Here is a 23,996-nt window from a genome sequence, read left to right on the forward strand (position 1 = left end):
TGCTGATGCTCTCAGAGCTGTTGGCTGAATCTGTGAACTTTCAGTGTCCCCAGACTGTATTTTCATCCTTGATGAGGCAGCTTTGTTTCCCCTCCCAGTAAGAAGAATGAAGTGAGCAGAGTGTGGGCAGCTCAGCTGCTAACTATCTCTCCTCTTGTGCAGATGAAGTGAACCTGCTGGACAAAATGACTTCTCACTTAAAGGACCTCAGCAATGTTTCCTTCAGCTACGATGAGGCCAACTGCAGCACTCTGCAGATCGGGCAGTACTCCACCCTCAGCATTCCTACACAGGAGGTGTTTGGGGACAGGTGGGTGCTGAGATTGCACCTCAGGTTATGTGAACAGTGCTCTGTGTCCTGGCTGCTCCTTGCTGGGTATCCAACCTTACAGCCTGTTTGCTCTTGGTTTTCTTGTTATTCCCTGTTCTCACTGAGCTCCTTTTTACTGTGACTCATTTTATGCTGCAAGATGCACCATACTTCTTTCTCCCAGGTTTGCAGATGAGCTGAGCGTGCTGATGAAGCTCAGGTACTCACTGCAGGAGGACACCAGCCTGTTGACCATCCTGAGCCATCGGAGCCACGTGCTCTTCCAGATCCGGGTTAGCCCATACGGTTTGGTCTTCGTCACCACGAGGAGGAGGCACTACGAGTAAGTGACACTTAGGGGCTGTTTGCTGCTGTGTCTGCTCCTCCTGGGCCATCCCTGCTCTGCTGGAGCCAAGCCGGCCTGCCCACAGCACTGACATCCTGGTAGGGAATGCCCGGGGTCAATGTTACCTTAATCATTGCTTTGGTAGCCTGTGGTTTGCCCTGTAGAAAGACTGGGGATAAGCCAAGGGGAGAGAAAAACAAATAGCAATAATTTCCAAGACACCACCAATTTTCCATAGTTTTCAAGGCACAAAAAGCAATAATTTTCAAAACATCATTTTTCACTTAGGCTTCCAAATCCATTGGAAACCTCCATCTCCCAACCTCCCCCAAGCTGGAAGGAACCAACAGTGCTTATTTGTAACAGTAGCATTGATTCCTTTTGTATCATCCTTAGCATCCACTTCAAGGATGGAGGAGTCCTGGGAGCTGGTAAGGGTGATGCCCCATCCCGCCTTGTGTAGGAGCCAGGTTTCATGTTCTGCCTCTTCCCTTCCCTCTGGGTGATGCAGGTTCCCCGTTTCCCTGCTCAGTGATGGGCGCTGGCACCGAGTTGCACTCAGCATCTCCCAGGAGAGCCTGGAGCTGCACGTGGACTGTCGGCTGGTGGAGAGAGCCAGCTGGCCCGGCTACCTGGGGATGGGTGTGGGCACCGAGGGGCTGCTCATCATCGGAGGTCTGGTGGAGTCCTTTGAGATCCCCTTTGAGGTGAGGGCAGGGCAGGGCTGCGTTTGGGGATGGGGTTTGCTACACAAACTGTGGTTGCACCTCTGTCTGTAGGAGTCATAGAATTGTTTAAATTGGAAGGGACCAGGAAACGCCATCTGGTCCCACTGACTGTACACCCACAGCTCCATCGGTGCTCAGCCCTGTCCAGTCTGACTTGGGAGTCGCTTTGCAGTTGATGTGCTGTGGGTTTGATGGGGAGATTGGTTGATGCTGAGTGCCCACCCCACGCTGCAAGAAGCCCCTGGCTTCAGGATGCTGGCAGCTCCACAGGCTTTTCCCTCTCCTCTGGAGGAAGCACACAGGTAAATCTCTGTTTGTTTTCCCCCACAGGGAGCTCTGCAGCAGCTGACCTTTGTGATGGGGGATGCAGCAGCAGCTGGCGAGCATTGCCACAGCCACACCGTGACATGTGTGCACTCCTCTGGCCTCAGTCCTCCTCCGAGGGACCACTCTGCAGCATGGCCAGAGGTGTGGGGCAGCTGGCAAACTGGAAGCCAATACAGCCTGGAAGGAGCTGGGTGTCTGCTGTGGGCTGAGATGCTGGAAGCTCGTGGTTGTGGTAGTCAGCACGTGGGGTGGAGGCTGACCATTGATGTCATAGTTGGGTTTGGTGCAAAGGGGAGAATGAGGCAGAGGAAGAGTTTCTGAGCCAAAGAAAGCCTGGGTGTGTGCACGGCTGTGTGTGCCATGTGTGAAACTCAGGGAAATTCAGAGCAGCCGTAGAGTAATACAGCTGGAGCTCTGCTACAGTGGTGGGGGAAAGCTGTCACCAGGAGCTGGGCATCACTTTGAAGTTCTTGCTCACACCCAGCAAGATTGCTGCATTGCATCATCCTTTCAGATGTTTTTCTTCTTTATGCTGTCAGCACTGGTGGAAAATTGAATATTAGCCTACTCAGTAATCTTTCTAGAAGTACACGGGCTCCCATCAGTCACACAATTGATCCCCAAGGACACATTGCACCCAGGGTGTCCTCAGGACTCTGCCCAGGGAGAGCCCTCATCTCCTGGCCAGGTTCTGAACGGGTTCTGCACCCGTGTTGTCTCTCTTTCTCTCCAACTGTGCAGGTGCCAAAAGAAACCAATGTGATCCAGGACTCCTCAGCTCAGGTACAGCTCTGCACTGCAGGAGTGATGTGCAGGGAGTGTTCCTCCGCATACCCTCCTGTCTCACCCCATTTATTTGTTTCATTTGGGATTTCTAGCCATGGTTTGTTGTCCAATTTCATGCAAACAGACATCCTAAGATGGAAGCCTGCCAGCAGATGCAAACTGTTTTTTGTTTTTTTTTTAATTTATTTATTTACTTATTTTTGTATGTTTGAGCAATGAAGAGTCCTCTCTATTTCCCTCCCAGGCATTGCCATTGAGAACTTAAGGATGGTTTGTGTTCCCATCCTGATGGATGGGATGCTGTCACGGTTGAACTGGTGGAGCTCATGGGTTGCAGAGGGAGGCCAGTGATGGTTTGGGATGAGTTTGGTTTTGGAGCACTTAATCAGAACCAGAGATGCCTCAGGATCCTTGATGTTTGGATTCATTAGAAGAAAAAATGCACTACTAACAGTGTGAAACAATGAAGAGCAGAGCAGGGATGTCCAGTGCTGTGCTTTGGAGTTACGCTTTCTATGCCTTTGTTCTCTCAGAAGTAAATAAGTACATCAATGAATTCCCAAATCCCTAATTAGAGCCGATTAATTATGGAGAGCTATAGTGACAACGGAAGAAGATGTGAGTGGGTGAAGGCAGTAGATGTGTTGTTTGTTAGTGTTTCCTAATTGGACTCAGCTCTGCTGCCAGAGCTTTGTGAGAGCTTGGTGGCTGTTGCTCATATCAAGACACGTTTCAGAGGATAAAGCAAATCACAGTGTGGTGCTTGTGATGATTGGGGGCAGTTCATAGGAAGGGAGGAGGGGACAAAAGCTTGTATTGCAAGTGAGGCTCCCTTAGGAGAAAGTCTGCTCTTGGTTTTCAGCCTTCCTGAGACTGAGTGTCTCCCAGAAGGCTCTTCAGGGGATCGATGGTTGAATGCATTGGGAAGAAAATAGTTTGGTGTTGTCTTTCTCTGGTCATGAGCTTGTAAATTGTATTGTACCTTTGTCTGCTGGATGGAAAAGGCTTCTATTCACAACAGTATGTTTTCTGGTAAGGTGTGAAGCTTTGAATTACGCTCTGCCTGGTCTGACCTTGCAGAAAATGAGGGCAATGTGGTACAGTGGTGTCTGCACTCCTGAGGACAGACGTGCCCCACGCTGGGCTTTGACATGCTTGCTGCTCTCTGAATGAATCTCCTTTCTGGATGGTGGAATCCATCCGTAACAAGCAAACAGCCCAGCAGAAGTCAGGGATCATCACACTGACACCATTACGTGTCAGCAAAATGCTACTCATCTTCTTGGACGATACCCACTGAGTTACATGAGGTGTCCTTTAAACACCACAGCATTAGTTGCACTATCTGTGATGTTGCTATTACCCAGCTCCATGTCAGTTGCTCCGCTACCCAGCGTGAGCTCTGCTTTGAGGACAAGCTCTGTAATTGCTCTAGGGCTCCTGTTTGCCTCTTTTGGGGCACGTTATCACAACTCAAAGTGTTCCCAGTATCCCTTGGCTTTCCCCAGTTTCTGAGCCAAACCAACCCCCCAGTGCTCACGTTGGGCTATTTCAGTGGCTGCACTGCCCCGTGCTGAAGCTGCCCCTCTACAAGTCAGGATGCACTTTGCTTATCACGTATCTATTCCCCTTACCTCTCTTTTACAAATACCCCCTGTGCCTGCTCTCAATTCCTGCTGTCCCTACTTCCCAAATGTCCTTTAGGGCAGTTCCACACCCCGATGCCTTCTGCCCCATTCTAGTGGGCAGCTTTGAGCTGCTTAAAGCATTTCCCAGCGTGTGCATCTCAGTTCTTCTCACAATGACTTCTCACTCTAAATTTGGCCGTTACAAAGGAGCAGGCAGGGATGCTATTGGTCTTGGCATTTTATTCTGTTTACAAAGAGCCCACATAACTCAACTGTGATTGCTGGGACACGTGGGACCTGTAACTTTCAGCTCAGAAAGTCAGACATTTCCCCTGAGCTCGCCAGATGGGAACCTCTAATCCAGGCCTTTCCCATGCCAGACATTACAGACGAACATCAAAATCACAGACCAGCATTTTCTAGGGATTCCAGCATTGCACTGCAGAGTCCCCCTGGCTCTGGTTCCTGTACACAGTGTAATTGCAGTGGATCCCAGCCCTGCTATCCCCTGCTGCACACCCTGGTGCTTCAGCTCCTGGTTAATGTATGCACTGGTATCTAGAGCCTTTAAACCTGCTGCTTTAGGCAGAGCTCAGGCTTCCAGCGCTGGCTTCCCACCGTGCTCTTCCTCCCTTGATGCCATCCAGCATCGCCAAGACACCTTTCCTCTGCTGTTAAAAATGATGTTGGATTTTATTTTAGTGGTTTGCCATTCAGTCCTCCTCCAGCCCCTGCAAACCAGCCGTTTTCCTTTGAAGCACCTGCCTTTAAACTCAAAGCTTTGCGCAGGTTTTGCAAGGCAGGATCTCAGCATCTCTTCAAGTCCGACCTTCCTCTGTCCTCTGCCTGCTGGGGGCTTTCTGGTTAATGATGTCCATGTGCTCCACGGGCTGAATCATCCCCTCCTCGTGATGCAGCACAAAGCATCGTAGCTCACTGATTTCCCCCTCTGTGAGACATGCAGAATGAAGTTTAATTTCTCCTGGCTGTAGCTGGCACGTTTCGTGGTTTCATTTATTGCAAAAATGTGTCTTAAGGAAATGAACACTTTTGGTTTGGATCAAAAATTATAGATAGACAGAGATATTTATTTTGTAAGAATGGGGAATAGGGGTCTTGTTGGAAAGCTGAATTTGGTTCTCACCATTAAAGCTGGATTTCAAAACAGTTTTTAATCAGAAAGCCCCCAAAGCAACGCTGAAGCTGCCGTGGTGGTGGTGGGATGATGGTTGGACTTGGTGACCTTTAGAGGTCTTTCCCAACCTCAGTGATTCTGTGGTTATTTAGGCATCAGCTGGCTTTGCATTTTTGATATTTTAAGAGCAGAAGCCGACAGGACACCCATGTTACAAACTGTGTGCCCAGCAGTGCTCTTTGCCCAGTATGTGTCTGGAAACAGCAGTGAGCAAAGGCAGCACCTGAATGTTCTATTTTATGGCTCTGACTGGAGCTTTCATTTCCCTAACTGACTTTTAATTATTAGCTAAGGCCTTGGATAGAAGAAAACTGGCCTGAAGAGTTGGGCTGTTGTGGATTGAATGGGTCTCCTGCCCCACATCTTGGTGGGGTTCAATGGCCCAACAGAGGGAGGTTGGGCTGGGAGTCGGGTTGGTGTTTGTAGCCTCCAGGAGGCTCAGATTGCAGAGCTCTCTCTTAATGTCCTGCATAGTCTGCCCATTAATGACATTTCACTTACAAAATAAACATTTTCTCTGGCCAAGGCTGAAGAATCAGCACCCCGAAACGCAAAATAGCCAATGCTACAACTATTCTAATTTGAACTTACAAAGATGCCAGGTCCCCACCCCCACCAGCTCTCGTTTCTTGCTGAATTTACTGCATGCCAGACCCCAAATTGAATCACACAGCTGTGATTACAGAAGCTGTGGGTTTAATTACTGTGCCTGGTTGCAGGAAGAGGATCACCCGATGCATGGTGCCACTGCTCCCCCAAGCCTCCTTCGTCCCCTGAGATGAATTCCCATCTCTGCTATTTATTAGCTCTTCCTTAGACTGCCAGGTGCTGGGGGTGGAGGTTTACAAACAGCATTAAATCTTTGCTGGGCAGATGTTGGAGCGTGCGTCAGGCTGACCCCAATTTGCTGTGGTTTGCTAACAAATTACACGGCCCACGGGCTGCATTGTTCAGGGGGGAAATTGAGCTAGTGACTGCTAATTATAGTGTGCTGATAGGCTAGAATGTCAGCACTGAGGAGCTCCTCCCACCAGGCTCCAGACCTTGCTTTCTACCTTGCCCTCTTTACTTCTTGCACTTTGACCTTACCACAACCTCTCTCAACTCCTGCTCCTCAGTACCAGGTTATAGCATAGGTTGATGGCTGATGCTTGGACTAGGTGGCTGGGCCAGGTGATCTCAGTGGTCTTTCCAACTTTAATGATGCTGTGACTCCACAGAGCATCAGCTCTGTGGCACTAAGGGACACGGCTTAGTGATGAGACTTGGTAGGTCAGGTCGACCTGATGGTTTTTGAAGGTCTTTTTCCAACCTAATTTCAAGCTATGATTCTACTCTTAGAAATATGGTTATCAATGAGGTTTGAGTGATTTTACTCATGCTGGGGATTCTGAATGGTTCCCAGCAAAGCCAGCTTTGCTGTGTGTGGGCTATGCACAAGATTGGAGGGGTTAGACAAGTGTCAGCACCAAAATAAGAGCTTGCTACCTCTGAGTCAACTGGGGGGCTGGATCACACCTGCTGGCATTATTCCTGGCTCTGCTTAAAGCAGAAATGTGACATGGGTGGCTTCAAAGAATGGGGCTTGATCCTGCTTAGTCAGACATTCAGTGCATGGAGTGCATCTGTGTTGGAGCAGGCAGCCTCTCACCTGCTACCTACACCCAGGATGTTGAAGATGGAGGTAGAAATATTCCTGTTCTCCCCAAAAACCTCTATACTAAGAGATCATCTTGGGCTCAGAAGAGTATTGCCCTTTAGGTGAGACCTTTGGCTTCAAATGGAATTGAGGATTGGCCGCAGCTCCCAGTCAGTTGTAGCTGCAGCAATGGACAAAGATGGGTCAGATAATGTGGGATGGATGTGACCTGGGGTGTTTTCACGATTGAATGCAAAGCATTCCAGTTGTTTTGAAAATGCTCTGATGCCTTTTGAGCTCTTCTGTCTCCCAGTTGCTCTTCTGAATTGGGTTTGACCAGAGCCATCCATTCCACCAAATCCTTGCCTTGGAGCCACTGGTTTTGGCAGTGACATTGCTGGTGGTACTTGGGAGCACCACGATGGGTTAGCTCCCATCAACTCACTCCCAACAGAATGTGCACCTTGAGCCCATGGTGCCGAGCAGAATCAGAGCCAAGTGATTGGTTCAACCAAAAGAAGATGCCCAGGGAAGGACGATGGGAAGGATGCTCGCCGTCTCCTTGTACTTCCCTGCTCCCTTCCCCAGCCCTGCAAGGCAATCACGGACCTGTGTCTCCCTCTAGTGACTTCTCACTGGCTCTGTTAGTCAACTGCCTTGCACCAAACCCAACGATGCATCAGCCAGGGCTGAGCTCCCATGGGTTCTCGTTGGCGCCCTGTGTTGGGTTATGTGTGCCCTACAAAGGGTGCTTTGAGAAGGTGGTGTGGGCCAAAGAGAAACACAAACAAATCCATGTTAAAATAATTAACTCAAGCAGGTGAACTAACCCACCTGGCACTGGGGAACTGCCTGGAACCCATTCAGTGTCCTGCTCTGCTTTGGGTGCTGAAAGAAGCTTATGGTGCACGTTGGTCCAGGACTGGGTATTGGTACAAAGGTGGCACTCGGAGCCCTAGTAGAACAACAAATAGAAAAAGAGAAAACATCAGATTTCATTACTTTCCCTCCTTCCTTCTCAGGATTCCAACCTCTCCCATCCAGATTTGACCTTGGGCCCACTTTGGACATGGGAAGATGCCCAGGAGACCCTTAGCCTGCAGCCAGATGGGAGCACCCGGACTTTGTTCTCTGCTGCTGAGGTGCCAACAGCTGAAGAGCTGGAGGAAGAAGAGGGAAGCCTTTCTATTGAGGATGAAGGCTTTGAGCTGTTGAACTCCACCTATAATAAAATCACTGGCCCTGGCAGGCCAGGGATCAGCAGGAGCAGACCTCAGATCATCGGCATGCCCAGTAAGTCTGCTGGTGCAGATTCCTCCCTTTCTCCCAAGCATCATCACAACGCCTGGCCCCTTATGGTGCTTTTGTCCTCCCAGGATCATCAGCCAAGAAGGAGCAAGCCTCTGACCCTGGGCAGGAGAACATCACCAAGGATAAGCTGAAGGGCAATGCAGACACCCACCTTCGCCTCCCACCCATCAAGCCTGGCCGTGCCATGAACCCCATTGCCTCCTCCAAAGTGTTCCCATCGAGACGACAGGCAGCCGCACCCGAGGGCTCCTCAGGGATGGCTGCAGGGGATCCAGAGCATCCTCCCATCCCCCTGGGGCACCCCATCTTGCCATCAGTGCGTGGATATCGGGCTCATGTGAAGCCAGGACCCCCAGGGCTGCCAGGACCCCCAGGGCTGCCGGTGAGTGGCGGGGGGAGACAATGGGGGTGGAAGGGTAGGTGGTGTAGGCTGGTTGCATTTCCATGGCAGATGGAGAGGAGAAACCCTTACAATATTGTCAGCCTGTGGTCCCATTCTTTTGCTTCCCCACTGCTGTAATACCTAAAAACTTCATCTAAAGAAACATAGGATTTTCCTTTTGGAAACATGACTCTGCCTTCCTGCTGGGTTGGTGGTGTGATGCGTATCAGGTCCATAGCACACCCTTGTGCTGCATCACCTTGGGCATCTTCACCTCCAGAAATGTGTTGGGAAGTGACTGTGCCTGAGACCTGCCGAGGGCACTGCAGGGATGAATGTCCCTGTGGTGACAGCTGGGGCTGCCTTGGCTACAGTGAGCATGTGGCTGCATCCATGCTAAGTGGGACAACTCAGAGCCTCTGACCTCAGGCTGGGCAGCCTGCAGGGCAGAATGGTGATCATAGCATCATAGTTGGAGTCAGAAGGGATGCTTAAAGGCCATCCAGTCCCAATCCCTGCAATGCAATGCACAGGGACACCCACAGCTCCATCAGTGCTCAGAGACCCAACACCCTGACTTTGGCTGTCTGCAGAGCAACCTGTGCCCCACCACCCTGAGTATAAAAGCCACCTTCCTTATATCCAGTTTGTTGGTTTGTTCTCTGCTGGGGAAGGCAGAAGTTGATGCAGCTCTTCTTTCCTTGTAGGGATGCCCTGGGAGACGTGGACTGATGGGGCCCAAAGGAGACAAAGTGAGTATCCAGGAAAATGGGTGAAGCTGTGAGGTGTGGCCAAGGGTTCAGGGAAGCACCAGTGATGGTCTGGGTTTGCATCTTGCTTGTTTTGAATCAACACAGCAAAGCAATCATCCAGTGCTGCAGCGTAGTGGCCCCTTATGTGTATTTGGAAGAGGAGAACACTCTTTTTGCTGGGTGTTTGAATCCCATGAAGCAGCTTTTAGCTCAGGAGGGATGCTGCCATGTGACACTGACATCCCTGTGCCCAAAGATTATCCCAGGCCAGGATCTGTGCCCAACCTGTGACAAGTGTCCAAACCCTAGGTTGAGTTACAGAGCTGCCTTTTTCTTCTTAGGGTCATGCCGGAGCCATGGGGAGGATGGGACCCCCAGGAGACCCAGGACCCACAGGCATCCCTGGCATCCCCACTCTTGTCCTCTGGAGGAACTCCCGCGAGGACTGGCTGAGCTTCACGGTGAGAACTGCAGGAGGGCTTCAGGGTGGGCACTGAGAGACCCATCAATGGGGTTTTGTTTTGTTTTTTGTCCTTTTTAATGCTTCCAAAGGATCTTCCCAACCTTTCCATCTTTTCCTGGCTGGCAGGGATGGACTGGGGAGGCTGGCAGGGTGGAGATACAGGAGGGAGAGGGAAGATGCCCCTGGCCTTTTCCTTCTCTAAGGTTCCATGTCCTCCTGTCCTGCTGCTGGGGATGAGGTTTGAAGGCAGGAAAGTGGCTGCAGGGTGCAGTGCTCAGTGCTGCATCCAGGCCTTGTTAGGCTTCATCAAGGTTGCACAGAGTGGAAAACAGAGGAAAAGGGTGGAAAACAGGAGCTGCTGCCCGGGGAGCTCAGCCTGCAGTGCTGCTGTTTTCTTTGTCTCTCCCCATAGTGTTAAAGGCAAGAGGTCAGGCTAAGAAATGAGGGCAGGGAACTTTAGAGCAGAATAAAGCAAGAGCTCAGATCTTGTGGAAGATGGTGGTGGGTTTTTTTTTTCCAAAAGGTTGGATTTGGGGTATTTTTCAAGCCTCATGAAATAATATCCTGTCCTGAGTGAACGTGAGTTCACTGATTCCTGAGACAAAGCAAAGTGCTGGCCCTGCTCCAGCCCCCAAAAAGTCCTGGCAGGGGAAAGGAGCAGTGGCCAACTCAGGATTGACTCTCAAACAGCCACAATGAGTGCTGCAGCATTAGGGCTCGTTAAATGCATCCATCCATCCATCATCTGCCCCTTAAACACAGCAGGCTGATAGAAATACTCCCATGTGCTGAAGGCTCTGCCTTTACCCTCTGTAATGAGTTCCTCGGCTTCTTCCTTCAGCGTCAGAGGGCCAAACTTGGGAGGGGGTTTCCCTTGAGGTTGATGGTGGGTAAAACCTGAGCACGTTGGGTCCTGAGCATTGCAGTGTGGGTTTGGTGGGGACAGGGCAGGTTCTGGGTTGCAGCATTGGATGCAGTGGGTACCTCCAAACTGCTGAGCTTGCTGCTCAGGAGGGATGGGTTGTGCCTCCCAAGTGTCTGTAGGTTGTGTTGCTGGGAGGAAAGGAGGCTGGATTGTCACCTTAGGTACAGCTTTGTGCAGGGACGTGGCCCCAGACAGCTGCTAATGGCTGAATTTGATATCAGCAATGTGCTGGGGATGATGAAGGCAGTGCTGGAGAGGATTTATTAGTATTGAACCAGCCTGCTCTCCTTCTCTGTGACAAAAAACCCCTGGCAGGGGTGGAGAGAAGGAAAGAGAGAGGATGTTGGGCTGCACGTGTGGAAACATAGCAGGGCTGCAGCAGAAGCAATGCAACAGAACAAGTCCCTGCTATGCTGAAAAACAACATTCCCAAGCAGCTCAATGGACTCGAGGAGGAAGAGAACTTCATCTCCCAGCTTGGGCACCTGCAACCTGGATAAGAGTACAGTGTGGTACCACCCCACACAAGATACACCTTGTAGCTTGCGTAGTGAAAGTTTTCTTTCCCAGCAGAAAGAGAATGGGGATTTAGGGAGAACTTTGTTTGACGTTTATTCCCGTTCTTTCAGCAATCATCCTTTTACCAGCTGCTGCACGCTGGCTGGCCGGTGAGTAGCATTCCAGGTTTGTTTTTACTTCTCCATGGCCAGCTGGGGGGGTTTTTCCTCTACCCAAGCACTCTGACAGCAAGATCTGCTCTACCAACACTTCTCTTTAATGCAGAGAAAACCCGGAGCCCCCGGCCCCCCAGGGCACCCAGGGAAAGCAGGCATACCGGTAAGCACAGCCACCTCCAGGTGCCCATGGACACTTTGGGTTCCCAAGCAACCCTGAACTCCCTCAAAATCAGCTGTAATTTGAGGACTTGGGATTCCAGCCTAGAGGTTTGCTTGTTGGTGGTCCACTGATGGACAGGTGATGTCTCAGCTCTGTGACATTGTCCCCCCTCTGCCAGCCCCTGGTGCTGCTCCTGTGTGTGCCCACTTGTTTCGGATAAAGACAGTGTTTGTTCATTTGGAGACCCACCAGAACAAGTCAAGGAGCCGCTCAAGTGGTGCTTGGCAACGGGTCACAGGTGGGGCAGAGGGGCTGCAGGGCACTTGGATGCAGATCCACCCTTGGATGTGATTTCCATGGCTCTCTGTGCACTGTTCCTTGTTCTCCAATAACCATTACCTACGAGGCCATGACATCTCTCACTTCTGCAATATGATCCGGGGGCCCAGCCTACTTTTGCTGACTCGATTTGTGTTTGCACACAGGGGCTGTGTGGGGAGCCAGGAGAGCCGGGGGAGAAGGGCCAGCGGGGGTACATGGTGAGTGCCACCCATCCCATGACTAGGGATGCTCAAATGCAGGATGGGGTGGAGGGTGGAGGGCTGGTGCCTGTATTGGACTTTCACAGCTCCAAAAGCTGGTGGAGAAATTTAGAGTTTAAGATCTTGAGCAAGAAATGGAGCCACACCACAGAGCTCTGGGTGCCAGAGCAAATCCCCTCCTCACTGCTCGGCTGCTGCAAGGTGTCCTTGCCCACCCTGCTCTGTGCAGCAGGGGTGTGCATGGGGACAGTGCTGCCAGCTGTGCTAGGAATGGACAAGAGCTGGAAGAAGACTATCTTTTCAAGCAAGCTTTTGTGTTTTCCAAACCTGTTCTTCACTCTGAAAGACATCAAAGAAGTCACATCTTTCCCTGCTTCCCTCAAACTCTGAGCCCAGATTTTGGGGATTTCGTGGGGAATCCGAACAATCAAAGCAATTTGAAGGGAAATGCTTTCTGACAGTTCCAGATTGAGCTTTTCCCTGCCTTAATTCAGAGCTGCCAGGGAGCTGAGGACAAACGGAAAACTGTCCCAAGCCTCAGCTCTGCACATGGGGAAGGATTGAGGGCAGCTGGAGTGCCTCAGAGCTGAGCGACAGACACAGAGGGCTTTCACTCTTACTGCTCCCTCCCAGTGCGCTCCCCTACTCCCAGTTTGCTTCTGGCAGTGGCTCCGCTGTTCAAGTTTAGGGGTGGAGCTGGCAGTGCCCGGAGCAATGCCCTGTGATGAGCACTCTGTTGGGCACGTGGTGGCCGGAGGCACTGCTGTCAGAGCAAGAGCTCAGTGTTCATCTTCTCCATTTCATCACAGCATGCACTTCTGGCTCTCCTGTTCTCACCCATCAGCCTGTTCCCAAGTCCCTCAGCTGACGGAGGGGCTCATGGTGCTGGTTCTCTCTGCAGGGCAAGCCAGGGCTGCAGGGCTTGCCGGGTCGTGCAGGGCGGCCTGGTTTGGATGGGTCCCCTGGCTTGGGGGGAAAACCTGGGCTGTGTGGACTGCCTGGCGAGCAGGTGAGTGCTGTGTGATGCTGCCCAGACCCCACAGTGACCCCAGGGAATGTGGGAGGCTGGGAGTTGTTGCATTGCTCAGCCCATTCCTTCCTTCATCTCCTCAGGGGATGCAGGGCTTCCGCGGGGACCGGGGGCTGGCTGGTGAGAAGGGAGAAGAGGTGAGATGGCCTATGCTTTTCTGGCCTATACTTCATTCCCCTGTAAGTATCGTCTCATCATCCAGATGGAGAATCTCTTGCCCTTGGGCTCAACCTCACTGCATGTGGCTGCTGCTGGCCGGGGCAGTGTGGGTCACTGGAGCAGGGTAGCAGTGTACTGGGGACCAGCTCTGTGGCTATTTCTTTTCTTTCTGAGATGGTGCATGTAGTGCAAGGTGCAGGGTCCCCTGCCCCACACCGGAGCTCCTTTGAGCCACAGCAGCTGCGTTTAGCTCCCAGTGCTCTGCTTATGGCTCAACTGGCCTTGTTCCCTTCCAGGGCTTCTTGGGTGACCCTGGACCTCCTGGGGAGAAAGGCGAGAAGGGAATGAAGGTGCAGTGCCTGTCCTTGCCCTGCACCCTTCCCTGTGCCTCCTGCCCCGAGGCCATGCTGCCCTCCATCTCTTGGCTTTTTTAGGGGATGAAAGGAGAGAGCGGCCTGCCCGGTCCTGCTGGAGCTCACGTGAGTTGATGCAGGAGCATGGGATGTCCTCCTCTTTGCACATTGCTCCTTCCCCTCCTGCTACATCCTCATTCCCCTTTCCATAATCAATGCCTTTGCTTTGGAGAGGTGAGGTCACGTCCCCTTGCAAATGTCCCAGCCCTTGGGAAAACCTTTAGGATCTTCACACCTCCCCCCATTCTGCTGCAAGGGACGTGACAGCAGCACTTTGTTAAGAGCTCTGCCTTCTGTCCTAGGGCATGGCAGGTCTGAAGGGTGCCATGGGCTTCCAGGGCCCTGCAGGGCCAGAGGTGAGGGGTTTTTCTTTTTCTGGGTCTCCAGCCCTGCCCCATTAAGAGCAAGGAGCCCTGGGGCAAAGCCCAGGCTGTGGCAGCATCTGAGCTCTGTCCTGCTCTCAGCATGATGACAGCATTAGTCAACGGGAGGCATCCCAGTGAGAAAGAATTGGATTTGTAGGAGAGGTAAAAGGGAAATTGAAATGGTTTGGTCATGGAGTAGGGAAGAAATAGGGACAGAGGGATAATGGATGCCTGGAGAGTCCTTGATGCATGATGCAAAGAAGAATGGGGGAAATGGGGATGTGAAGACTCAAAGCAGAAAACCACACCATAAAATGGCATCTGTTCTCTGCTGCCTCAGGGAGAAGGTGGTTCAGTGGGTTCCTCAGGCCCTGCTGGCCCTATGGTAAGTCACGGTGCTCCACTTCCCACAGCAATGCTATGGGGTCTCCAACCCAGCTCCCATAGCCCCAGGGCTGAGCATTGCTCTTGCCTTGCAGGGACAGCCAGGCCAGCCAGGTTCTGTTGGGTGCCAAGGAGTCAACGGCTCTCAGGTGAGGCTTCCCAGGCTCCCTGCTCTGTCCTTTGGGATTTTCCAGCTGCTGGGCTCACCAAATCCCTTCATTGCTCTCTCCACAGGGAGAAATGGGTCCTCCTGGCTTGCCTGGCCCCCATGGTCCCAAGGTATATCAGGATGGGCAAATCTCACAGCAACGGGGTGTCTGGGGGCAGCTGGGGGTTCTGGGAGCTTTTCACCCCTCTGCTGTTTTTCAGGGGCCGCAGGGCTTGCAGGGACAGCGTGGCCCCCCAGGCCTCAGGGGTATGCAGGTAAATGATGTGTGGGTGCCATCCTACGTTGCTGAGGTGCACACGTGCAAGTTGGGAAAGGAGCTGCTGAGCTCCATCCCTGCGTGCTTCTCTGCAGGGTACTGCTGGGATGGAGGGGTCCTCCGGTCCCAAAGGAGACACTGTAAGAATTTTTCTTCTAGTTTTGGCCTCTGGTGGGGCTGGAACTTGGGTTCAAGTGTTTCCCTTTGAGGCACCCCCCTCCCCTGGGGTCTGTGCTGCTTTTGGCTGTACAAACATCATGCTGGGGTGCCTGATGCTGGCATTCTCCTTGCAGGGCACAGAAGGGGTCCCTGGAATGAGGGGACAATCAGGACAGGAGGGACCTGTGGTGAGTCCAGGGGGGTGAATGGCAGGGTGAGGGGTGTCCCCTCCTCATCTTGAAGCACCCCAAAAGCACTGTGGGATAATGCCAAGCAGCCCCAACCCCCTCCCCACACACCCACCCCCACTGGCAGAGTTCTTTCTGTGTTGTGTTCTTTTTGTCTAACTCATGTTTTGTGTCTCTCTCTGAAGGGGTTTATTGGCCTGCCAGGGTCCAAGGGCATCCAAGGAGAGCGGGTGAGTGATGGCACCCACACCATGCATGGCTCAGGGTGTGGAAAAGTCTCAGTCAAGCAGCCCAAAGCACCAGTTTCATCAGTTTATCCATGTTGGCATTGGAATAGGTGGCATTGCAGTTTTGGATTTGTCTGAAGTGCTGTGCCACGAGGAGCAGGCAGAGATGGCAGTGTGCTCTGTCACCTGCTTTAGGGGTGACAAGGATAGTGGGAGTGCTTCAGCTTGTGTTTAATAAGTCTCTAATGAGGATGAGGTGCTGACATGGGATGGGATGCTGATTTGAGCAGAGCCAGCGCTATGACACCCAAATGGGCATCAGTGCCCCAAATGGGATCTGACCAAGCTTTGGTTGTGGTTTCCAACAAGTCTGAGGGTGCCCTCCCCTCTGCTGCTCTTACAGGGCTGCCGGGGTCCCAGCGGAGCCAAGGGAGACCTGGGTGCCAAAGGAGGCAAGGTACAGTGCACAGGGCCATGGCTGGGAGCTGCTCCCTTCCTTTGTCTGGGAAAGCAACCAACCCCAGCCGTGTGCTCACACTGTGCTGTGTGTGACCTCACACCGTGCTGCTGATCCATTCCATCTTCCTCCTGCCCAGGGTCTGCGAGGAGCACCAGGAGCTGCGGGTCCCCCAGGGCTGCGGGGCCAGATGGGCTCATTAGGCTTCCCAGGACCCCGTGGGGCAGCAGGACCCCGGGGACCTGAGGTGAGGCTGGGGGTGGGCAGGCAGCTTGGGAGGGGTGAAGGGAGCGTGGGCAGCTCTGCCGGCCACATCCTTCTTCTTTCTGTGGGATGAAGGCTCTGGGACCTCTCATTTGTCACCTGGAGTCAGGGAGGAAATGCAGCATCAGGCAGGGGCTGTGCAGCCTGGGCAATCATGAGAGGGCTGTTGGGGTGCCTCCCCGGATCTGCCCTCACAGTCACTCTTCAGGATGAGAAGTGAACCCTCCCACATCCCTAGGAGATGGGGATGCAGCGCAGCTCATCTTTGCCGCCTTTCCCACTTTTAGGCTGTGCTGCCTTACGCACTGCTGCTGTATTCATTGGTCTGAGCCACCTGTGCAGGAGCACCACGGCTGTGTCTGAGCCCACGGGAGCTCAGCACACCCACCTTTTGTACTCACTCTATGATTCTCTCAACCATTTCTGTTCTGTTTTTTTCCCACAGGGAGAAGAAGGGCAGATGGGTCCAGTGGGGCTGAACAGCAGCGAAGGACCGAAGGCCAGTGATGGTTTTGGCACTGCGTTGTGGTAGCCCATGGGCAACCCTCACCCCTGCAGGGAGGGGCAGGGATGTGGCCACCATGCCCTGGAGCCCCAGCATGAGTGTCAGCACCTGGGGGACGGTGTCACACTGCCACTCAGTGCTGAAGCCAACCATAGAGGTCCCCAGCCTCATGTCCCCAGTTCATGGCACCTTGTATCCATTCTGAGGTGGAAGGGTTGGGGGGAACCTCAGTGTTACCTAAAATGACAGCACTTCTCTCTGGGTGAATTGTAGGGAGGCCGAGGACCTGATGGCCCAAAGGGAATGCCAGGACCACGGGGTGCCAGGGTAACTAATGGGCTGTGGTTGCCTACAGCTCAATTTTGAAGCGTCTTTGAGGATGGAGACAGAACAGCACAGGGGCCATTTGCTGAGTGATCCCTGTTGAATCTCCATTAGTGTTACTCCTGCCAGAAAGAATCTTTTCTCAGTGCTCAATCCTTTCCAGGGCCGTGGGGGCCAACGTGGGCTGGTTGGAGTCCCAGGAGCTCCTGTAAGTAGGTGATGCCATGTGCATGAGGCTGGGGATTTTGGCCACTGTGGGAGGGCACAGCTGTTGGGAAGCTGTGGTATCTGTCACCAGGCTCTGCTTTGAGGTGAGATCCTCTTTCCAGGGCTCAAGAGGCATCCCTGGAGCAGAAGGCACAGAAGGAAAGCCTGGTATACAGGTTCCCATTCTACACTACATCCTATATATTGTCTACCAACCTGCCTGCGTGTGGCTGAGGTTGCAGGGATGGGATGGGATGGAACGGCTGCCCCTGCCTCTCCATCCTCACCACCCCCTGCCTTACCCTGCAGGGTCCCCCCGGGGCTGTGGGCAGCCCAGGCAGGATGGGAGCACCGGTGAGTAGAGCTGCCAGTCCTTCTGCCTCGTTTCTGCCTATCCACATCTGTGCTCTCCCTGTGCAGCTCCCTGCCCTGGGGGATGTGCCCTGGAAGGGCAAAGGAGACGAAATGAGAAGGGTGCATTTAAGAAATAGGTTTTGCAGAATTGTTGTTCCTTATCACTGATGGCAAGTTTTCCATTCCAAAGGTTTCTTAACGCTTGCTCTGCTGGAGAGCCTCTCCATCCCCCGTGTTCTGCCTTTGCTCTCCTATCACCATCTCTGTCTGCCATCCTTGTGCTCCTTTCCCTTTCCTCCAGAGCTCATCCTCTGCCCTTCCCTACAGGGCTTTGTAGGTGTGCAGGGGGGCAGAGGGCATGCAGGACCTCCTGGAGCCACAGTAAGGACAACCTGCATGGATCCCCCCCCTTTTCCTATTCTGCACTCGTATGTGTGGGAAGGCAGCAAGGGTGTCTGGGGAGGGCTGGGATTGTCCCCTCCTTGGGGAACCAGCAGATGGTCAGATTGGCTGAAATCTCCTCCCTAAACACTTCCAAAGGGGCCCCAAGGAAAACCTGGAGCTGATGGAGACCCGGGTTGCATGGGTCCAAAGGTGAGAGCTGGGGATGGGGATGGGTTGGGTGTCCTGCTGGCAATAAGCATCCCTTGGCTGGTGTGGGGAGCATCCAGGTGGTTGCTCAGCTTCGGATGCACCAGGGTTGACTCAAGATTGGGGGGGATCTGAGCTGCTCCTCAGCATGAGGTTCAGACCCACATTCCCACTGGGGCAATGCAGAGGGACACAGATTTCTCAGACAGCCTGGATGTGGAGCACAAAGGGGCACGCACACCTTGTGGAGGCTTTTGGGGGTGGACATTCTCTTGCCCCATGGATCTGCCCAGCCCAGAGCACATGAGCAGGGTGCTGAGGGCTCTGTCTCCTGGCAGGGTCTGCCTGGGAAACCTGGCTTGGAGGGACCACAGGGGCCGGTCGGCATGTATGTAAGTGCTGTGGCTGCCCAGGAGAGGCATGGGAACCAAGGGAGGGGTGATGGATCCATGTGGGATAAGGTCAATGAGCCAGAGCCAAGCAAGGCACTGAGCCCTAAGCATCACCACTGCTTCCCCCAAACCCCACTGCTGCTGCACAGCCCTGAGTGCCTCCCAACATCATCCTAACACCATCCTCTCCCTAGGGCTACCCAGGACTGGCTGGCGATCGTGGGAAGCCAGGGCACAGGGGAGACAAGGTAGAGCCAGGATTGGGGTGCTGATCCTATGGGGATGTGGGGCAGGATCCAGCCCCATTCAGAATGAGCCAGCAGCTCTCCCTGTGCTTCACCTGCTGTGCCTCCTGTATAACATGATGGACTGCTATTTTTTTCCCCTCTTAAGGAGCTACTGCATTAAAACAGGTGGCAGAAAGGATTTATCATTTGTCCTCAAACAGGGAGAAGCTGGAGCCCAAGGCCCACCAGGATTCCCTGGAAAAGCTGGTCCCAAGGTGAGGGCTTTTGGCTGCCTCTGGGCAGCTCCAATTCCCTGCAGGATGCAGAGAAATGGGAAATCTTTATTACCAGCATTAAGGAGCAGATTGGGGGGAAGGGGATGTGTAGGGCTGCAGCTAGGGCTGAGCACGGCGCCCTGATGTCTCTGTCTTCCCCCAGGCCCCACCAGGCCCCCCCGGCCCACGAGGTGCTCCTGGCTCCCAGGTAGGGCTGGGTCTGCTTGTTTTCTCCTGCAGCCATGCAATGCCCTGTGCCACATGCCATGCAACGTGTGTTAAGCAACACATGCCATGCAATGCCCTGCAATGCGTGCCGTGCTGTACAACACAACGTATTCCATGCAGCACCCTGCAGTGCACGGTGTGCAATGCCAATGGCATTGGCAGTGTGCTCCCCCAGCTCCGTTTGCTGAGGGTTTGTTTTGCTGCTGTATAGTGGGGATGGCCTGGGCAGGGTTTTTGGCTCCGCTGCAGCCTGCTCGGGGTCTCTCTTGTTTCAGGGAAGAGCAGGAGAGCAGGGTCCTCGGGGATTCCCAGGGCTGCCGGTGAGTGGGGAGCTGCGCTTTGCAGAGTTGGAGCTGCGTGCTGTGTGATGGAGTGGGAGAGAGGTGATGGAGAACAAGACCCACACACTGCCTGGGATCCTAAATATCCTTCTGGCCTTTCAGGGAGCTCCTGGTGTACGGGGGCTGCACGGCGTGCCCGGGAAGCCTGGCTTAGTGGGGGAAATGGGGGCACCTGGAGCAGCAGGGGCTGCTGGCCCTCCTGGGTACCCGGTGAGTGGGATGCCATTGGGATGGGGCTGCTCAGCATTGAGGGAGGTACAGGGGGCTTGGGTGTGGGGGTGCTGGGTCCTCAGCATCCAGGCTGCAGGGTCCTGCTGGGTTAGCACTGCACTGTGCTGTTAATGTGGATTGCTTGTCTGCAGGGCCAAGAAGGTCCAAGAGGACCTGAGGGGCCTTCAGGGATGCAAGGCGAGCAGGTATGGGAAGAGGAGGAGGAGAGCTGTTTCCCCTCATTGGCACTGGGGCTGATCCCTGGGTTGCCACTGAACCCCATTTGCCCAACACAAGGGGATGGTGCCTTGCAAGCCCTCCAGCTAGCACTGGCTGTGCTGGAGGGATGCTGCAGCTCTCTGCCCCTGTGTGCCCTGGCAGGGTGTCCTGGGGTGTCCTGGGGAAGCCGGCACCAGTGGGCTGAATGGTGAGCAGGTAGGTGCGGGATGTTTTGCCCTCTCTTTGTATCTCCTGCTGACCCTCAGCTGAAGCAGGGGGAAAGCCAAGGAAAGGGCTTTGAGCAGCGTGGGGATATGGAGGCAGCAGCATTCCAGGAGAGACCTCCAGCCATGGAGCAGGGGATGAGGTGGGTCCCAAAGTGTGATTCTTCTGCAGGGACTGCCAGGACTTGCGGGAGCTGAGGGGCGGCCGGGGCTCAAGGGCCATCAGGTCAGTTCTATGGGGACAGCAGGTCAGTTCCATGGGGTAGCATCAGCCAGGAACAAGTGGCCTCCATCCTTTGCAGGGTGATGCAGGACCTCGTGGAGCTCCGGGTGTCAGCGGTGCTTGCGGGGAGCGAGGAGAACGTGGGCCAGCGGGGCTGCCAGGGGGACCTGGGCAGCAAGGGAAGGAGGTGTGAGCACAGATCCCCTGGGACACAGCTGAGATGGGGCTGCTGTGTTGGATGCTGATGCTTCTTCCCTTGGCAGGGGGATGTTGGTTATGCTGGAGAGCTGGGTGAGCCAGGACCACAGGGACGAAAGGTGCGGAGACAATGGAGATTTGGGGCTCAGAGGTGGCATCAGAACCTGTGAGCTGATGTGTCTCCATCTAGAAACTCATTTCATCACTATTTCTTCATGTTTATCCTGGAGCAGGGAGATGCTGGCCCCCAAGGCCCTCCTGGAGTGCCGGGACTGGGAGCTGCACCGGGGGAGGCTGGAGAGAAAGGCCGCAAAGGAGAGAAGGGCCAGGAGGGGCTGCTGGCAAGTACAGCTGCAGGGATGCAGGGATGCAGTTGGGTGCGGGATGATGAGGAGGAGCACTTAGCCCAGCAGACCTTGGGTCTGGGAGCTGTGAAAAATGCCAAGTAACAACTTTTATTTAGGGAGTGCTTTATCCCATGGGTGTGACACTCACGCTGGTTCCCGTTTCAATGTCTGTGGGTTTCACTCTCCGTTTGCAAGCAGCCCCAGGGCCACTGCTCTTATCCTCGTGGGTGTATTACCCATCTCACTGGGTCTACACTGCCTTCCCCCCACTGACCACATCCCTCTCTCTGCCCCAGGGCCAGGTTGGTGTCAGTGGTGCCGCAGGAACCACCGGAGCCCGGGGACGCTCTGTGAGTCAGCATCTCCCCACCCCATTGGGGTGGCTGCAGACCCTGGCAATGGGACACCTGTGAATGGGATGCTGGGCTGCAGCCTGGCTCTACTGGGTCAGTGGCTCTTTTCCTCTGCCCCAAACAGGGTGGGACAGGTCTGCGAGGCCCTCCTGGGCTCCATGGTCTCGAAGGAGCGAAGGTAGAGTGGGGCGATGCTGCAGCCTTTCTCCATTTCTGGTCTCTTCCCAAGTCTTGATGGGGTGGCAGTAGGGATGTGTCACAGGGACAGTTCACCAAGGGCTAAAGGGCTGGGAGCTGAGGGCAGAGCTGTAAGCATTTCTTTTTCTTCTCAGGGTGATGCAGGACCCTGTGGCAGGGATGGAGCTGCTGGAGCAGCTGGGCCGGAGGTACTGCTGTGTGTGCACTGGTGGAGCTTGGAGCTTGCAGGGGATTCACTGCTTGCAGCACAAAGTGAAGCTGAAGGACTTCTTGGCCCAGACTGTTGGGGGGAGGGGAGAGGGAAAGGGGCAGAAATGAAGTAAGGGGAGCTGAGAGGATACACACTCCCAGTCCCAAAATTCAGCCTGGCACCCACGGTGCTGAAGCCTTGTGCACTGCTGCCATCAGCACATCAATGTCCCTGTGGCACCCAGGTGTCACCTGGCATCACTCCCACACCTGGCAGAATGTGATGGGAGGGAGAGGATGCTCCCAAGGGTCTGAGCATGGGGCATATGTTGGGGTGGGTTTGTGCTGAGTGCCCAACGTCCACACAGGGACCCACAGGACAGGATGGAGCAAAGGGAGATCGTGGCCATCCTGGCCCTGTGGTGAGTTCCCAGCATGGAACAGGCTGAAGAGCTTTTGATGATTAACCTTGGGGCTGTTGTCACTGCTGGGGGGGAGGCAGGGGGCGCGCAGAGGCTGCTGCTCAGCTCAGGGATTGCTGTTTGAGGATGGTGGGTGGCTCCATGGACGCGCAGGAGGAGATGCTTGCTGTGATGGGGCAGGTAGGCACTTAGGGGCCAGCACCTGCTGGCTGATGAGCAGCCCCAACTGTGTGTCCCATAGGGCTCAGTGGGTGCACCTGGGCGGCCAGGAGGCCCTGGCTTCAAGGGCTACATTGGGCACCGAGGAGCTGGGGGAGCAGTAGGCACACGGGGGCAGCCGGGTCGACAGGTGAGTGGGGCTGTGGGGAAACTGAGGCATGGATTGGGGGTGGACCGAACCTTGGGGTCCCATGGGGATCAACTCAGAGCTGAGGGCCCCGTGCTTTGTCAATGAATGCAGGGTCCTCTTGGGCCTCCGGGCAATGCTGGAGTCCCAGGGTCTGATGGCATTGAGGTGAGTGCCACCCTCTGTCTTTGTGTCCTCAGCTCTTCAAGCTGAGCGCTGCCACCTGCCCATGGAGCAGGGTGGATTTATTTGTTCTTTTTCTTCTTAGGGCCTCGTGGGTGCCAAAGGGGAGCCAGGCACAGTGGGAGAACCAGGGCACATGGTGAGAGGGTGGGGGGAGCTGTACTAGAGTGGGTGGCTGAGATTTCCTGGGATCATAGGAAATGCTCACATGGAGCACTCCTTGATCCTGCTGAAACCCAAACGAGACGTCATCTCAAGCCCTCTTCCTGTGCATGGTGAGAGCAAGGAGAAAGAATCTTGGGCACGGCATTCTCAAAGAGGGATTTCTTTCTCCTTTGGGATTTTAGGGCTCTCCAGGACAAGCCGGTCCCCAAGGGCAGAAAGGTCACAAAGGAGAAAAGGTAATGCCAGCAGCATCCTGCATGGGGACACTGGGGGTCAGCTCTGCAGCACCACCCCAGTGACATCCCCAGGTCCGTGCAGGCAGCAGCCCCTCACCCCCCACTGCTGGTGACTCACATCTTCATCTCTTCTCTCCCCAGGGTGATGTGGGGCAGGAAGGGCCAGAAGGGGCTCCTGGAGAAGCTGGCAGACGGGTAAAGGGCACTGCTGTCCCTATGGAGAGCTGGGCTGTGTCCCCAGAGTGGCAGTGAGGGGATGCAGGCAGTCAGGTCAGTGCATTTGAGCTGCTTGAGTGGCTCACGAGCCTTCAATCTCCTGTTCCCAGGGCAAGCGAGGCAAGGTGGGGCACCGGGCACCCAGAGGCTCCCGTGGACCCAAGGTAGGGTGACCCCATCAGTGCCAGGGATGCTGTGGTACTCATCCTTTGGTGCCTTTTCTGAAGGATAGCTGATAGAGGGGCAGCATGTCTTGGAGCCAGGGCTCTGTCCTCATCCCTTCCTGCCCCAAACTAATGTTTCTGCATTGCAGGGCCATCAAGGTGATGAGGGGCTGGCAGGGCCCCAGGGCCTACAAGGACTGTATGTGAGTACTGGCACTAAGCTGGAGGGTATCTCCTGCTCTCCATTTGCTGCCCAACCCCAAAAGCCAAAGCAGGGACTCCCCATTGCTTCCTGGCTCTCAGCCCACCCACTCCTCCCAAATCAGCATCCAAAGCACTGGCAAAAGAAACCATCAAAGAGTTACTTGAATTGCTGGGATTGCTGCTTCTCTATTAAAAAAAGTCCCAGCTTTGGGA

The 23,996-nt window shown here is 54.2% G+C and overlaps 1 protein-coding gene across 1 annotated transcript in view; it reads left to right on the plus strand.

Annotated features, from left to right (window-relative positions):
* COL27A1 (collagen type XXVII alpha 1 chain) overlaps positions 1-23,996 on the plus strand; it is a 45,482-nt gene that overhangs the window by 18,517 nt on the left and 2,969 nt on the right. The window contains exons 2-56 of the mRNA XM_048966445.1: positions 163-310; positions 495-653; positions 1,168-1,363; positions 1,715-1,852; positions 7,982-8,252; positions 8,336-8,652; positions 9,360-9,404; positions 9,746-9,865; positions 11,422-11,460; positions 11,576-11,629; positions 12,115-12,168; positions 13,073-13,180; positions 13,285-13,338; positions 13,657-13,710; positions 13,795-13,839; positions 14,076-14,129; positions 14,479-14,523; positions 14,618-14,671; positions 14,757-14,801; positions 14,892-14,945; positions 15,043-15,087; positions 15,241-15,294; positions 15,480-15,524; positions 15,925-15,978; positions 16,118-16,225; positions 16,688-16,741; positions 17,021-17,074; positions 17,235-17,279; positions 17,401-17,454; positions 17,588-17,632; positions 17,960-18,013; positions 18,173-18,226; positions 18,562-18,615; positions 18,810-18,863; positions 19,064-19,117; positions 19,281-19,325; positions 19,621-19,665; positions 19,789-19,896; positions 20,049-20,102; positions 20,278-20,331; positions 20,512-20,565; positions 20,642-20,749; positions 20,826-20,879; positions 20,991-21,101; positions 21,404-21,457; positions 21,585-21,638; positions 21,793-21,846; positions 22,216-22,269; positions 22,511-22,618; positions 22,730-22,783; positions 22,884-22,937; positions 23,146-23,199; positions 23,341-23,394; positions 23,526-23,579; positions 23,729-23,782. Coding sequence (XP_048822402.1) covers positions 163-310; positions 495-653; positions 1,168-1,363; positions 1,715-1,852; positions 7,982-8,252; positions 8,336-8,652; positions 9,360-9,404; positions 9,746-9,865; positions 11,422-11,460; positions 11,576-11,629; positions 12,115-12,168; positions 13,073-13,180; positions 13,285-13,338; positions 13,657-13,710; positions 13,795-13,839; positions 14,076-14,129; positions 14,479-14,523; positions 14,618-14,671; positions 14,757-14,801; positions 14,892-14,945; positions 15,043-15,087; positions 15,241-15,294; positions 15,480-15,524; positions 15,925-15,978; positions 16,118-16,225; positions 16,688-16,741; positions 17,021-17,074; positions 17,235-17,279; positions 17,401-17,454; positions 17,588-17,632; positions 17,960-18,013; positions 18,173-18,226; positions 18,562-18,615; positions 18,810-18,863; positions 19,064-19,117; positions 19,281-19,325; positions 19,621-19,665; positions 19,789-19,896; positions 20,049-20,102; positions 20,278-20,331; positions 20,512-20,565; positions 20,642-20,749; positions 20,826-20,879; positions 20,991-21,101; positions 21,404-21,457; positions 21,585-21,638; positions 21,793-21,846; positions 22,216-22,269; positions 22,511-22,618; positions 22,730-22,783; positions 22,884-22,937; positions 23,146-23,199; positions 23,341-23,394; positions 23,526-23,579; positions 23,729-23,782 — 4,163 coding nt within the window. The remainder of the gene's footprint in view (positions 1-162; positions 311-494; positions 654-1,167; positions 1,364-1,714; positions 1,853-7,981; positions 8,253-8,335; positions 8,653-9,359; positions 9,405-9,745; positions 9,866-11,421; positions 11,461-11,575; positions 11,630-12,114; positions 12,169-13,072; positions 13,181-13,284; positions 13,339-13,656; positions 13,711-13,794; positions 13,840-14,075; positions 14,130-14,478; positions 14,524-14,617; positions 14,672-14,756; positions 14,802-14,891; positions 14,946-15,042; positions 15,088-15,240; positions 15,295-15,479; positions 15,525-15,924; positions 15,979-16,117; positions 16,226-16,687; positions 16,742-17,020; positions 17,075-17,234; positions 17,280-17,400; positions 17,455-17,587; positions 17,633-17,959; positions 18,014-18,172; positions 18,227-18,561; positions 18,616-18,809; positions 18,864-19,063; positions 19,118-19,280; positions 19,326-19,620; positions 19,666-19,788; positions 19,897-20,048; positions 20,103-20,277; positions 20,332-20,511; positions 20,566-20,641; positions 20,750-20,825; positions 20,880-20,990; positions 21,102-21,403; positions 21,458-21,584; positions 21,639-21,792; positions 21,847-22,215; positions 22,270-22,510; positions 22,619-22,729; positions 22,784-22,883; positions 22,938-23,145; positions 23,200-23,340; positions 23,395-23,525; positions 23,580-23,728; positions 23,783-23,996) is intronic.

The sequence above is a fragment of the Lagopus muta genome, chromosome 19 (genome assembly GCF_023343835.1).
Source record: "Lagopus muta isolate bLagMut1 chromosome 19, bLagMut1 primary, whole genome shotgun sequence".
Taxonomy (NCBI): domain Eukaryota; kingdom Metazoa; phylum Chordata; class Aves; order Galliformes; family Phasianidae; genus Lagopus; species Lagopus muta.